Source organism: Ranitomeya variabilis, chromosome 1 (genome assembly GCF_051348905.1).
Source record: "Ranitomeya variabilis isolate aRanVar5 chromosome 1, aRanVar5.hap1, whole genome shotgun sequence".
NCBI lineage: Eukaryota > Metazoa > Chordata > Amphibia > Anura > Dendrobatidae > Ranitomeya > Ranitomeya variabilis.
This window is the reverse complement of record NC_135232.1, coordinates 982,234,447-982,250,970: the sequence shown is the minus strand read 5'-3', so window position 1 is coordinate 982,250,970 and position 16,524 is coordinate 982,234,447. Positions and strand designations below refer to the sequence as shown.

The 16,524-nt window shown below is 51.6% G+C and overlaps 1 protein-coding gene and 1 long non-coding RNA gene across 2 annotated transcripts in view; one reads left to right on the top strand and one right to left on the bottom strand.

The window, feature by feature from the left end:
* LOC143792933 (uncharacterized) overlaps positions 1 to 6,588 on the bottom strand; it is a 30,789-nt gene extending 24,201 nt beyond the window's left edge. Inside the window, exon 1 of the long non-coding RNA XR_013220001.1 lies at positions 6,449 to 6,588. This is a non-coding gene — a long non-coding RNA (uncharacterized LOC143792933). The remainder of the gene's footprint in view (positions 1 to 6,448) is intronic.
* PPID (peptidylprolyl isomerase D) overlaps positions 6,484 to 16,524 on the top strand; it is a 34,017-nt gene continuing 23,976 nt past the window's right edge. The window contains exon 1 of the mRNA XM_077279412.1: positions 6,484 to 6,761. Within this exon, the coding sequence (XP_077135527.1) occupies positions 6,677 to 6,761 (85 nt within the window). The 5' untranslated portion in view covers positions 6,484 to 6,676. The remainder of the gene's footprint in view (positions 6,762 to 16,524) is intronic.

Sequence of the window (16,524 nt, the reverse complement as noted above, 5' to 3'; positions counted from 1 at the left end):
GACCATTGGGAATAATTTTGCAGCAAAAACTGGTCACTATTGACCTGGGGACAGGTCCTTTGTAAATGGTCTATACCAGGGGTAGGCATTTAATTTTCCCAAGGGGTCACATGAGAGACCATGACTGTTGTGGAGGGCCAAACTAATAGCTTGAAATTAATGCTACTCAATATTAATTTATTAATATTAATTGTATCACTTAATATTGAGCATAATTAAGTATGCTGACACCCCGCTATTTATCTTTGAACCCCCCCACAGCCCCTTATATACAGCATGAGCCTCACACAGCCTACTACATATGCAGCATGATCCCCACACAGCCTCCCTATATACTGCATGAGCCCCACACAGCCTCCCTATATATTGCATGAGCCCCACACAGCCTCCCTATATACGGCATGAGCCCCACATAGCCTCCCTATATACGGCATGATCCCCACACAGCCTCCCTATATACGGCATGATCCCCACACAGCCTCCCTATATACGGCATGATCCCCACACAGCCTCCCTATATACGGCATGATCCCCACACAGCCTCCCTATATACGGCATGATCCCCACACAGCCTCCCTATATACGGCATGATCCCCACACAGCCTTCCATATACTGCATGAGGCCCCCACAGCCTCCCCATATATTGATTGAGCCCCACACAGCCTCCCCATATATTGCATAACAGTATACAGCCTTCCCATTGCCTCACCATGTGCAGCATGTCACCCCCATAGAATCCCCATGTTCATACATATAAAAAAAAAAAAAAAAGCAAAAACAAAACACCACATACTCATCTCGGTCCCGTTCCCAGGCGCCCTCCTTCTGCTGCTGTCTCTGATGCATTGACTCTCCCGCGGTACACAGCTGACGCGATGATTTGACGTCATCGCGTCAGCTGTTTCACACGCTGATTGGTGGAAGAAGTGGCCGGAGGCCCCTCCTCCACCAATGGCCCGCAGACCTCAGGTTTTCAGCCCCACGGCTGTCTGGGTCCGTGGGCCAGACTGAGAAAGCCAGAAGGCCGGATGTGGCCTGTGGGCCGCACTTTGCCCAGGTCTGGTCTATACAATAGCTCCAAACACATGTGAGTGGCGCTACCAAATACACTATTTAAGGCTACTTTCACACATCAGGTTTTTTGTTTCAGGCACAATCTGGCAAGTTTTGAAAAAAACGGATCCTTTTTTTTTTTTTTTTTAAAGCCAGATCCGTTTTTTTCTCATAGACTGGCATTAGCGCCTGATGGCCAGACGTTTCATCCGTTTTTTTCCGGATCCGTCCAAATAGTCGTTTCCAGCGGATGGAGAAAACGTCCAGAGGAACTTTTTTTGTCCGGCAAAAAAAAGCGCACAGTGACGGAAGCGGCCAAAAACGCGTATAACGGAGATGTGAAACAATCAATCTGGAGTGCGGATCCAGTTTTCCAAGCATTTTCCATTGAAATCATGCATATTTTCCGTTCTGGGGTGTCTCTCTCTCCTCTTTTTTCCAGAAAGTCACTGTAAACTCCATGGTAAAAATAAAAACCGGATCCGGTAGAAAAACGGATCTGTTGCATCAGTTTTTTCACTACTTGCAACAGATCCTGCATTTTCCCATAAACTTGTATTAGCGACGGATTGTGACAGATGGCTATCCGTTTCATCCGTCGTGCACTGGATCCGTCGTGCAGAGAAAACGTTCATAGGAATGTTTTTTGTGCACGTCAGAAAATCAGTCAGCAACGCATCCTGCACTGCCCGTCGTCGGCTACAATGGAGGCCTATGGACGCAGGATCCGTCGCTGCCCGTCACACACAGGAATCCAGCGACGTATCACGTTTTTCCCTTTTGAGCATGCTGGAAGGATTTTCAAATCCGGGAAAAAAAGACTCTCTCTCGTCTCCGGACATTTATTTCCTGGAAATTTGTGCACGACGCATCCATCATTACACTGGATGCGTCACACACGTTTTTCCCTATTTTCGTGACGTCCGTCGATACGTCATTTTGCTGGACAATGACGGACAGCAGAAAAAGCAAGTGTGAAAGTAGCCTTAGATAGGTCAACTTCATGCAGAGGAAAAAGTGAACACCCACAGAAAAGAATACCTGCTAACGCCCCCTGGGTTTTAATGGAAATTAGAATATGAGGAGCTACTATATTTGCTTAATGCTTCCACAAAAGAGATGAGAAAATAAAAATAAAATGCTCTACTCAGCTCTGCAGCCTGTACTCCGTTATGTTGGCAGTTTAACATGCTCAAACTAGTGAAAGGTTCTTCACAGCGCTGGGGCCTGGGAATTGAACAATTTTATCCTATCTTTGTATGCAACATTGTGTGTATCAATATAACCAAGTGTAGAATTTGGCCTAAAACTAAAAACACTAAAGAAATCATCCTACAGTGAACACAAATAAAAGCAATAGCATATGGTAGTACAGTAGTGCAGAAATGGGAAGAACGGGGGGGGGGGGGGGAGCAGCTCATGGTAACCACAGGTCCCAGATTTTGAAAAAATGTGTCTGTCATTTAAAGGGAACCTGTCACTCCCCCCAGGCGTTTTTAACTGAAAGAGCCACCTTGTGCAGCAGTAATGCTTAATTCTGACAAGGTGGCTCTTTTAGTTATTGGTGCTGTAGAAGCTAAGAGGTAGAGGTAGTGCTGTAGAGGTGGAGCCGCATATTCATTTCGGTAATGAGCGGTAACTGTGACCGCTCAATACAGGAAGAAGATGCAGCGCTGGAAGAAGCAGGGACTGCACAGCGCCAGCAGTAGGTGAGTATACAGCGCTGCGCGATATTTACCGCTCCTCGTTCCGGTGCGGCTCAGTCATCAGCGTCCTCTGGCTGTGACGCTCAGGTCAGAGGGCGCGGTGACGTAGTCAGTGCGCGCCCTCTGCTGAACGTCAGTGCTGAAGAGAGACGGAGCCGCACGAGGAGCAGGTAAATACTGAAAGTGCCGGGGGTCATGAGCGAAGAGAGGCGAGTATGTGATTTTTTTTTTTTTTTATCGCAGCAAAAGCATATGGGGCAGTGACTGTACGGATCATCTGTATGGGGCCATAACGATTGTGCAGCACTATAAGGGGCAGTGACTGTACGGAGCATCTGTATGGGGCCATAACGATTGTGCAGCATTATAAGGGGCAGTGACTGTACGGAGCATCTGTATGGGGCCATAACGATTGTGCAGCACTATAAGGGGCAGTGACTGTAAGGATCATCTCTATGGGGCCATAACGCTTGTGCACCATTATAATGGGGCAAGTGACTGTATGGATGATCTTATGGGGCCATAACGTTTGTGCAGCATTATATGGGGCAAGTGTCTGTATGGGGCCATAATGTTTGTGCAGCACTATATAGGGCAAATATCTCTATGGAGCATCTTATGGGGCCCTTATTACCCTTTATGCAGGATTATATGGGGCAAATTTTAATATGGAGCATCTAATGGGGCCCATCAAACTTTATGGAGCATTATATAGGGCTCCTGATTCAATATGGGTATTCAAAAACACTTAAACCTACTGATGTCTCAATTAATTTTACTTTTATTGGTATCTATTTTTACTTTTGAAATTTACCGGTAGCTGCTGCATTTTCTACCCTAGGCTTATACTCGAGTCATTAAGTTTTCCCAGTTTTTTGTGGCAAAATTAGGGGGGTCAGCTTATACTCGAGTATATACGGTATTTAGGACAAATTACATAAAGGATTATTTCTGCAGTTACAGCACCAATAACTAGAAGAGCCACCCTGTCAGAATGCAGCATTACTGCTGCACAAGGTGGCTCTTGTAGTTAAAAACACCTGGGGGGGGGTGACTGGTTCCCTTTAAGACATTTGTAAGTTGCTTGTTGATCCAGATGAGCTACAAATTATGGAAATAGTATGTGTGGATTTTTTCCGACCACAAGCTATTGTTTGCTTGCACTAAAAAGAGAAAGGTGAATAGTCCATACTGAGACCAAGTAATTGTGGATGAGTTGTGATGCGGCAAAGCTGCTGGGGTCCTTAGTAAGGGGAATATTACTGTACAGCCTACCCATTCAGTGAGAAACCCGCGGACAGAACCCCCACACATGCAAAATATCATCTTTGGAGGCGCACCCATAAAAACACTTTGCAGGATAACCAGGGGCCATAAGTGCTATCCTCACAGTGACCATGTACCAGCACATGAGGACTGTGAGCAGATTACATCACATTGGAGTTAATGGAGCAGATAGAAACCACAACCCACTCTCTGTATTCAGGAGTGGGTGAATAATACAGAATTGGTGACGTGTTTTTATTATACGTTCCTCTGATTATTAGGCTACTTTCACACTAGTCCGTCGATACGGGCCGTCGCAAACCGTCGGCCCAACGGACAGTGTGTTAAAGAGCACTAAGTGGGCAGTCGCTGCCCATTGTGAGTTATGGGGAGGAGGGGGCGGAGTTTCAGCCGCGCATGCGCGGTCGAAAATGGCGGACTCGACGCACAAAAAAACGTTACATGGAACTTTTTTTGTGCCGACGGTCCGCCAAAACACGACGCATGCGACGTGTCGCAATGCGTCGCTAATGTAAGTCTATGGGGAACAAACGCATCCTGCGGGCAACTTTGCAGGATGCGTTTTTCTCCTAAACGACGCATTGCGACGTAGGCAAAACGACGCTAGTGTGAAAGTAGCCTTAGGATATGTTCACATGTTGCGTTTTTGATGCTTTTTTCTCCCCACAGGCAAAATCTGCTCTCTTGGCAGTAAGAAACTTGCTTCAAAAACTCAGGCATTGCTCGGTTTATGGTGCGCTTATGTCAGGGTACATTTGTTTCTTGTGCGGGCTGATAAAGGTTAGTGCATAAAAAAAAAAAAAAAAAAAAATCGGATTCTACTCCAGCAGATTTTAGCACCAGAAACTGATCCCGGCGTTTTTTTGAATACCGCTGAAAGAAGTGACACCCTGCACACGGCGAAAACCAAAAGGTACTGAGGACGCAAAAACCAATGTTTGCACAAGACATTTCTGAAATCTCAGACTTTGCTGCTACTCTAAAACACAGAGGAGCATCTGCATAAACAAAGGCTGAAAAAACGGAACATGGCCTAAGGCTACCTTCACACTAGCGTCGGGCCGAGGTTCCCGCTAGCGTTGTCTCCGCCGCACAACGGGGGCAGCGGATGCATTTTTCCAGCGCATCCGCTGCCCCATTGTGAGGTGCGGGGAAGTGCGGGGAGGTGGGGGCGGAGTTCCAGCCACGCATGCACGGTCGGAAAAAGCGGACCGTCGGGAGCAAAAAACGTTACATGTAAAGTTTTTTGCTCCCGACGCTCCGCCACAGCACGGCGCAACCGTCGCACAACGGTTGCGACGTGTCATTGCGTCGCAAATGCGTCGCTAATGTTAGTCAATGCAGAAAAAACGCATCCTGCAAGCACTTTCGCAGGATGCGTTTTTTCGGCAAAACGACGCATTGCGACGTAATGCAGTTAACGCCAGTGTGAAAGTAGCCTTAGGCGACGCTAGCGTTGTCTCCGCCGCACAACGGGGGCAGCGGATGCATTTTTCCAGCGCATCCGCTGCCCCATTGTGAGGTGTGGGGAGGTGGGGGCGGAGTTCCGGCCACGCAAGACGTTTACGACGGAGCAAAAAACGTTGCAAGCAACGTTTTTTGCTCCCGACGGTCCGCCACTGCACGACGCATCCATCACAACGCGTCGCTTAATGTTAATCAATGGTGAAAAAACGCATCCTGCAAACACTTTTGCAGGATGCGTTTTTTTGGCAAAACGACGCATTGCGACGTAATGCAGTTAACGCTAGTGTGAAAGTAGCCTAAGGGTAAGTCTCCACGTTCAGGATTGCATCAGGATTTGGTCAGGATTTTCCATCAGTTTTTGTAAGCCAAAACCAGGAGTGGGTGATGAATACAGAAGTGGTGCATATGTTTCTATTATACTTTTCCTCTGATTGTTCCACTCCTGGTTTTGGCTTACAAAAACTGATGGAAAATCCTGACCAAATCCTGAACGTGGAGACTTACCCTAACACTCCTGGTGGAGTTTTATAATATAAATACTGACCGTGGCCTCACAGGTATCGGGCACCGGCCTCACACGGCAGTTTTGCCGGCACATGCACGTACTATGATACCCGCTATCACTGACCGTGCTGACGCGGCGTTTTCATCACCCTCCCCCCAAAAAACCCGAAACAACGGTGAAGCGCCCCCCCTTCCTCGGCCTTTTACCTCACAGCCTCCAGCCCGCTACATTATACAGTGATGTCAGAGGTAAAACATTTGGCAGTTGGGAGGGAATACATTAAGGGGTTAATCTGTCTGGCACTAGCACCCCACGCGTGACCGAGGATCCCCGCAGTCAGTAACGCAGCGCATGACCGTGGCGGGGAGGCCCGGTCCGCACACAGCGCAGCCCTCCCCCTGCCCGCGGTCTGTGGCGGCCGCACATCACCTGGACACAGCGGCGGGCACACTGCTCCTTCCCACAATCCCAGCGGCGGTTGGCGCTCACGTGACGCACAATCAGCGCACAGAGCAGAACACAAAGCTCCAGAACGATCCAGAACTACAGGGGCGTGTCCTAGAGCAACGGAAGTCCCGCCCCCGCCGCAGCGGAAGTGTGCTCAGGTGCGAGAAGCCGGCGGGCGGACAGTTAGAGGAAATTGTCCGCGGTGAGAACATGTCTAACCCGGCGCCCAACAGCAGGCCGTCCCACCCGGACAACCCGCGGGTGTTTTTTGATGTGGAGGTGGGAGGCGAACAGGGTGAGTGTTGGGGCAGAGACCTGGCAGCGTGGGAATGAATAGTGCGGGAGGAACAGCGGCTGCAGAACTGGAGGGTGATTATGTGTGATGGAGGGAGCTACGCTATAACTGTAGGAGATATGGGGGATTATATGGGTGATGTGCTGAGCAGAGGACGGAGCAGCTGTGTAACTAGGAGATATGGGGGATTATGTGGGTGACTAGATGGTGGCCCGATTCTAACGTATCGGGTATTCTAGATTATGTAGGTAGTATATAGCACATGCTACGTACTATATTGCACAGTGACGTAGTATATAACACAACCGACATAGTGTGTGACGCAGCGCGCGTAGTGTGTGACGCAGCGCGCGTAGTGTGTGACGCAGCGCGCGTAGTGTGTGACGCAGCGCGCGTAGTGTGTGACGCAGCGCGCGTAGTGTGTGACGCAGCGCGCGTAGTGTGTGACGCAGCGCGCGTAGTGTGTGACGCAGCGCGCGTAGTGTGTGACGCAGCGCGCGTAGTGTGTGACGCAGCGCGCGTAGTGTGTGACGCAGCGCGCGTAGTGTGTGACGCAGCGCGCGTAGTGTGTGACGCAGCGCGCGTAGTGTGTGACGCAGCGCGCGTAGTGTGTGACGCAGCGCGCGTAGTGTGTGACGCAGCGCGCGTAGTGTGTGACGCAGCGCGCGTAGTGTGTGACGCAGCGCGCGTAGTGTGTGACGCAGCGCGCGTAGTGTGTGACGCAGCGCGCGTAGTGTGTGACGCAGCGCGCGTAGTGTGTGACGCAGCGCGCGTAGTGTGTGACGCAGCGCGCGTAGTGTGTGACGCAGTCACATTTTTTTTTCACAGCTATGTAGTATCAGGGCTGTGGAGTCGCTAAGCCACAGTTGCGACTCCGACTCCTGGATTTTATCAGGTTCCGACTCCTTCATAAATGGCCAATTCGTAACAATAAATTTACTGTTGTAAAATATGAACATCGTGCTTATTCAGTTTCTCACCATCATATAAGTAATCAGACCACTTAGAGCAAAAACTATATTTATCAGAATACAATTAGAATATAGCAAATAACTTTTATAAACTTTTCTAAACTCTTGTAAGTAAATATGCAATAAACACTGTTGCCCTCAAATCTGATCTAATTATTTTGAGAGCAGAGAACAACCTCTCTACACTAACTTGGGTTGGTGGCAAAGCAGTAACCACTCGGGCAACATCTCTGACAATGTCAGGATACAGAGGAATCGCTTGTTGCACTGTTATTTTTGATGAACGGTCACATTTCTCGATTTCTTTTAGTGCACATGAAAAATTCTGCTGAAATGTACTGGCTGTGTTCTTTGATGGGGATGACTCTTCTATGCGGGAACGCTTTGCACGGTCCTTGTGATCCAAATATTTTTCGAAATTAAATTCTTCATCAGTTGATGAGGGCGAAGATGTGGCAGGACGACCAAACTCTTCTTGCTCCTCCTGACTGTTCTGCAACCCTTTCATCCTTACTGCTATTTCAAACAGAGCTTCTTTTCCTTTAGTTAGCTGTTGATCATCTAGAACAGAGGTCCCCAACCGCCGGTCCGCGGACCAGGACCGGGCCGTTGGGGTTTTTCAGCCGGTCCGCGGCGCCGCTGACAGCTAGCTCCGCGGCCCTGCGCCTGGTCAGAGCTCGCACAATTAAATCCCTCATCATCCCCGGCGGCGCCTCGGCTGCAGGGGGTCCACAGCCACAGAGCTCTGTCTGAGCTGTTTCGCCGGCTCCTGGCACTGCACAGCTGCAATAGCAGCAATACTCACCCCCGCCGGCCCTCACCATGGATACACACAATACACTTCCGGGCGACGCTGGGTCATCTCTCCTGTTACTTCTGGTCGGCTCATCATCCTAAGAGCAAGAAGACAGAGAGAGAGCCAGGGCCGGCGTCAGCACCCGGCCAAGTGCCGGGGCCCTGGCGAGACGGGGGGGGGGCCACTCACGCTGTCTGGGATACAGCGTGCTCAGACTACTTGGTGACCGTCCGCCGGACTGTGTGATGTCAGGTGGAGGAGGAGAGCGCTGAGGCTGGAGACAACGGGAAAAGGGCAGGAGGATCTTGAACACAGTTGGAAACGTGCAGAGAGCCGCACTCGGGAGCGGAGTGTCTGCCCTCAGGCACTGTTCATGATCCTCCTGCCCTTTTCCTGGTGCGTGTCTCCAGCCTCAGCGCTCTCCTCCTCCTGACATCACACAGTCCGGCGGACGGTCACCGCATAGTATGAGCACGCTGTATCCCAGACAGCGTGAGTGGGCCCCCCCATCTTGCCAGGGCAATGAAGACGGTGCAGAGAGCCGCACTTGGGAGCAGAGTGTCTGCCCGCCGGCACTGCCTGCACACCAGCCGACCTGCCAGGAGCCGGCCGCAAAGTTTGCCAGTGAGAGGAGAGGCCTGGTAGGGACCCAGCTTCTATGAGCTCAGTGCTGAGCGTTCATCTCTCCAGTCTGTCTTCTTTTATATCAACTCTATATATTATTCTGTCAAGTGAAGGCTGCTGCCATGTCACTAGTTGGCACATTGCAGTCACTGACCTGTTGGATATTGTGCCATGTGATGTTGTGATATGCCCCCTGCACACCTGTGATATGCCCCCTGCACACCTGTGATATGCCCCCTGCACACCTGTGATATGCCCCCTGCACACCTGTGATATGCCCCCTGCACACCTGTGATATGCCCCCTGCACACCTGTGATATGCCCCCTGCACACCTGTGATATGCCCCCTGCACACCTGTGATATGCCCCCTGCACACCTGTGATATGCCCCCTGCACACCTGTGATATGCCCCCTGCACACCTGTGATATGCCCCCTGCACACCTGTGATATGCCCCCTGCACACCTGTGATATGCCCCCTGCACACCTGTGATATGCCCCCTGCACACCTGTGATATGCCCCCTGCACACCTGTGATATGCCCCCTGCACACCTGTGATATGCCCCCTGCACACCTGTGATATGCCCCCTGCACACCTGTGATATGCCCCCTGCACACCTGTGATATGCCCCCTGCACACCTGTGATATGCCCCCTGCACACCTGTGATATGCCCCCTGCACACCTGTGATATGCCCCCTGCACACCTGTGATATGCCCCCTGCACACCTGTGATATGCCCCCTGCACACCTGTGATATGCCCCCTGCACACCTGTGATATGCCCCCTGCACACCTGTGATATGCCCCCTGCACACCTGTGATATGCCCCCTGCACACCTGTGATATGCCCCCTGCACACCTGTGATATGCCCCCTGCACACCTGTGATATGCCCCCTGCACACCTGTGATATGCCCCCTGCACACCTGTGATATGCCCCCTGCACACCTGTGATATGCCCCCTGCACACCTGTGATATGCCCCCTGCACACCTGTGATATGCCCCCTGCACACCTGTGATATGCCCCCTGCACACCTGTGATATGCCCCCTGCACACCTGTGATATGCCCCCTGCACACCTGTGATATGCCCCCTGCACACCTGTGATATGCCCCCTGCACACCTGTGATATGCCCCCTGCACACCTGTGATATGCCCCCTGCACACCTGTGATATGCCCCCTGCACACCTGTGATATGCCCCCTGCACACCTGTGATATGCCCCCTGCACACCTGTGATATGCCCCCTGCACACCTGTGATATGCCCCCTGCACACCTGTGATATGCCCCCTGCACACCTGTGATATGCCCCCTGCACACCTGTGATATGCCCCCTGCACACCTGTGATATGCCCCCTGCACACCTGTGATATGCCCCCTGCACACCTGTGATATGCCCCCTGCACACCTGTGATATGCCCCCTGCACACCTGTGATATGCCCCCTGCACACCTGTGATATGCCCCCTGCACACCTGTGATATGCCCCCTGCACACCTGTGATATGCCCCCTGCACACCTGTGATATGCCCCCTGCACACCTGTGATATGCCCCCTGCACACCTGTGATATGCCCCCTGCACACCTGTGATATGCCCCCTGCACACCTGTGATATGCCCCCTGCACACCTGTGATATGCCCCCTGCACACCTGTGATATGCCCCCTGCACACCTGTGATATGCCCCCTGCACACCTGTGATATGCCCCCTGCACACCTGTGATATGCCCCCTGCACACCTGTGATATGCCCCCTGCACACCTGTGATATGCCCCCTGCACACCTGTGATATGCCCCCTGCACACCTGTGATATGCCCCCTGCACACCTGTGATATGCCCCCTGCACACCTGTGATATGCCCCCTGCACACCTGTGATATGCCCCCTGCACACCTGTGATATGCCCCCTGCACACCTGTGATATGCCCCCTGCACACCTGTGATATGCCCCCTGCACACCTGTGATATGCCCCCTGCACACCTGTGATATGCCCCCTGCACACCTGTGATATGCCCCCTGCACACCTGTGATATGCCCCCTGCACACCTGTGATATGCCCCCTGCACACCTGTGATATGCCCCCTGCACACCTGTGATATGCCCCCTGCACACCTGTGATATGCCCCCTGCACACCTGTGATATGCCCCCTGCACACCTGTGATATGCCCCCTGCACACCTGTGATATGCCCCCTGCACACCTGTGATATGCCCCCTGCACACCTGTGATATGCCCCCTGCACACCTGTGATATGCCCCCTGCACACCTGTGATATGCCCCCTGCACACCTGTGATATGCCCCCTGCACACCTGTGATATGCCCCCTGCACACCTGTGATATGCCCCCTGCACACCTGTGATATGCCCCCTGCACACCTGTGATATGCCCCCTGCACACCTGTGATATGCCCCCTGCACACCTGTGATATGCCCCCTGCACACCTGTGATATGCCCCCTGCACACCTGTGATATGCCCCCTGCACACCTGTGATATGCCCCCTGCACACCTGTGATATGCCCCCTGCACACCTGTGATATGCCCCCTGCACACCTGTGATATGCCCCCTGCACACCTGTGATATGCCCCCTGCACACCTGTGATATGCCCCCTGCACACCTGTGATATGCCCCCTGCACACCTGTGATATGCCCCCTGCACACCTGTGATATGCCCCCTGCACACCTGTGATATGCCCCCTGCACACCTGTGATATGCCCCCTGCACACCTGTGATATGCCCCCTGCACACCTGTGATATGCCCCCTGCACACCTGTGATATGCCCCCTGCACACCTGTGATATGCCCCCTGCACACCTGTGATATGCCCCCTGCACACCTGTGATATGCCCCCTGCACACCTGTGATATGCCCCCTGCACACCTGTGATATGCCCCCTGCACACCTGTGATATGCCCCCTGCACACCTGTGATATGCCCCCTGCACACCTGTGATATGCCCCCTGCACACCTGTGATATGCCCCCTGCACACCTGTGATATGCCCCCTGCACACCTGTGATATGCCCCCTGCACACCTGTGATATGCCCCCTGCACACCTGTGATATGCCCCCTGCACACCTGTGATATGCCCCCTGCACACCTGTGATATGCCCCCTGCACACCTGTGATATGCCCCCTGCACACCTGTGATATGCCCCCTGCACACCTGTGATATGCCCCCTGCACACCTGTGATATGCCCCCTGCACACCTGTGATATGCCCCCTGCACACCTGTGATATGCCCCCTGCACACCTGTGATATGCCCCCTGCACACCTGTGATATGCCCCCTGCACACCTGTGATATGCCCCCTGCACACCTGTGATATGCCCCCTGCACACCTGTGATATGCCCCCTGCACACCTGTGATATGCCCCCTGCACACCTGTGATATGCCCCCTGCACACCTGTGATATGCCCCCTGCACACCTGTGATATGCCCCCTGCACACCTGTGATATGCCCCCTGCACACCTGTGATATGCCCCCTGCACACCTGTGATATGCCCCCTGCACACCTGTGATATGCCCCCTGCACACCTGTGATATGCCCCCTGCACACCTGTGATATGCCCCCTGCACACCTGTGATATGCCCCCTGCACACCTGTGATATGCCCCCTGCACACCTGTGATATGCCCCCTGCACACCTGTGATATGCCCCCTGCACACCTGTGATATGCCCCCTGCACACCTGTGATATGCCCCCTGCACACCTGTGATATGCCCCCTGCACACCTGTGATATGCCCCCTGCACACCTGTGATATGCCCCCTGCACACCTGTGATATGCCCCCTGCACACCTGTGATATGCCCCCTGCACACCTGTGATATGCCCCCTGCACACCTGTGATATGCCCCCTGCACACCTGTGATATGCCCCCTGCACACCTGTGATATGCCCCCTGCACACCTGTGATATGCCCCCTGCACACCTGTGATATGCCCCCTGCACACCTGTGATATGCCCCCTGCACACCTGTGATATGCCCCCTGCACACCTGTGATATGCCCCCTGCACACCTGTGATATGCCCCCTGCACACCTGTGATATGCCCCCTGCACACCTGTGATATGCCCCCTGCACACCTGTGATATGCCCCCTGCACACCTGTGATATGCCCCCTGCACACCTGTGATATGCCCCCTGCACACCTGTGATATGCCCCCTGCACACCTGTGATATGCCCCCTGCACACCTGTGATATGCCCCCTGCACACCTGTGATATGCCCCCTGCACACCTGTGATATGCCCCCTGCACACCTGTGATATGCCCCCTGCACACCTGTGATATGCCCCCTGCACACCTGTGATATGCCCCCTGCACACCTGTTGTTGTAATTATACAAGAAACTCCAGTTTGAAGTTAGGTAATTGCTTAATTTAGGCTACTTTCACACTAGCGTTAACTGCAATCCATCACAATGCGTCGTTTTGCAGAAAAAACGCATCCTGCAAAAGTGCTTGCAGGATGCGTTTTTTCTCCATTGACTAACATTAGCGACGGATTGCCACACGTCGCAACGGTTGCGCCGTGTTGTGGCAGGCCGTCGGCAGCAAAAAACGTTGCATGTAATGTTTTTTGCTGCGTCGTGTCCGCCATTTCCGACCGCGCATGCGCGGCCGGAACTCCGCCCCCACCTCCCCGCACCTCACAAAGGGGCAGCGGATGCGCTGGAAAAATGCATCCGCTGCCCCCATTGTGCGGCGGAGACAGCGCTAGCGTCGGTAACCTCGTTATAAATGTCATAATTATATGATAAGTATGCACTAAGCTCCATCCCTCCATAACCCCACCCCCATATGACCAAAGCCCCGCCCCTGCCCCACCCCCACCGGGCCATGGAAAACTGGTCTTGCTTAAAGCCGGTCCCTGGTGCAAAAAAGGTTGGGGACCTCTGATCTAGAAGAATCCGATGCATTGGGTCTACATAAACAGCTGCCAAAAGAATGTTCTTTTGTAATAGTAGCTCCTCTCTCCGTTTCATTGATGTAGCAATGCCACTTGCAATTAACCCTCCTCTTTGGGACAGGCGAAACATCAGGTTCTTCCACTCCTTTAAGAAAATACCTGGAGTTAAGTCCTCTGCTTGTAATTTTTTAGTCACTGTAAATGGGTGCTCTAGCAATTTTTCCAGCTCAGTCACCTGATTCCACTGACTTTCATTTAGCGTCAGTTGAGGGTTAGCCATGTCTACAAGAAAGGTTTTCAGTTCAACCAAGCGCTGAATCATTAAGTAAGTACTGCCCCATCGTGTGGCTTGATCAATAATTGCCCCTTTTCCAGCACGTCTCTTCAAAATTGAGTCAACTTTAGGGGTTCTGGCAACAGTAGCCAATTTTCTCACCTTGCCAATCAGTGCAGCAGCATGTCCTTCTTGCAGACTGTCTCTTATAGCCAGCTGTAGCGTATGCACAACACAGCGCATGTGATAAATGAAAGAACGTATTGACACAGTTTCAACAAGATCATCTAAACTATCATGTTGCTGTTCATCTGAAGCAACTTCAGTTTGCTCCTCAGTTACAATACTGTGTTTCTCTATTTCAAACATTTCTGTGTCTGTGGACCCAGAATGTTCTTCTAGCTGCTGGTCACCATCATTACTCTCATTCATTAGCTTAATAGTACTTATCATATTTGAAGCATTGTCAGTTACGACCGAAAGAACTTGCTCTTTTTTAAGTTGATACTCTTGCAGAACCTTTTCCACCAAGACCTGGAGAAACTCACTGGTGTGATGAGCTTTGGTGTCTTTTACTGCCAATGTCTTGGTAACTATTTCATTTTTGTCACAAACAAATCGGGCATTGATGGCAAAATAGTTCACTCTGTGACGTGTGCCGGCATCCATTTTAAGAAACAGAAAGCGTCCCTTGAGAGTTTTTTTTAAGTTCTTCCTTTTGTTTAAAAGCTTCTTCGATTACTAATTTTCTAATACTCTCTCTCTCCTGAGAAACGCCAAGCTTGCAGGCCATTTCCCCATTCAGACACACAAAAGCTGGTCGTGAAAATAATGAAATAGGCACGCTATCCTTTACAACAAGCTCTATGATCTGTTTTTTAAATGTATCTACTGTCATTGTCACAGTAAGGGTACTGACACACAGTGCCATTTTGATCGCTACGACGGTACGATTCGTGACGTTCTAGCGATATCGTTACGATATCGCAGTGTCTGACACGCAGCAGCGATCAGGGACCCTGCTGAGAATCGTACGTCGTAGCAGATCGTTTGGAACTTTCTTTTGTCGCTTGATCACCCGCTGACATCGCTGGATCGTTGTGTGTGACAGCGATCCAGCGATGTGTTCGCTTGTAACCAGGGGAAACATCGGGTAACTAAGCGCAGGGCCGCGCTTAGTAACCCGATGTTTACCGCGGTTACCAGCGTAAACGTAAAAAAAACAAACAGTACATACTCACATTCCGGTGTCTGTCCTCCGGCGTCTCAGCTTCTCTGCACTGTGAGCGCCGGCCAGCCAGAAAGCGAGCACAGCGGTGACGTCTGACGTCACCGCTCTGCTTTCCGGCCGCTGTGCTTACACAGTGCAGAGAAGCTGAGACGCCGGAGGACAGACACCGGAATGTGAGTATGTACTGTTTGTTTTTTTTACGTTTACGCTGGTAACCAGGGTAAACATCGGGTTACTAAGCGCGGCCCTGCGCTTAGTAACCCGATGTTTACTGTTATGGTTCTCAATGGCAAGAGAACATAGCCCAGCATACATAGGAACTAGCTCTTGGAAGGATGGAAACTTAAACTGACCATGAACTAAACCTGCCGCACAACTAACAGTAGCCGGGTAGCGTAGCCTGCGTTTTATCCCTAGACGCCCAGCGCCGGCCGGAGGACTAACTAATCCTGGCAGAGGAAAATATAGTCCTGGCTCACCTCTAGAGAAATTTCCCCGAAAGGCAGACAGAGGCCCCCACATATATTGGCGGTGATTTAAGATGAAAATGACAAACGTAGTATGAAAATAGGTTTAGCAAAATCGAGGTCCGCTTACTAGATAGCAGGAAGACAGAAAGGGTACTTTCATGGTCAGCTGAAAACCCTATCAATCAATACACCATCCTGAAATTACTTTAAGACTCTAGTATTAACTCATAACATCAGAGTGGCAATTTCAGATCACAAGAGCTTTCCAGACACAGAAACGAAACTGCAGCTGTGAACTGGAACAAAATGCAAAAAACAAACAAGGACAAAAGTCCGACTTAGCTGGAAGTTGTCTGGTAGCAGGAACATGCACAGAAAGGCTTCTGATTACAATGTTGACCGGCATGGAAGTGACAGAGGAGCAAGGTTAAATAGCGACTCCCACATCCTGATGGGAACAGGTGAACAGAGGGGATG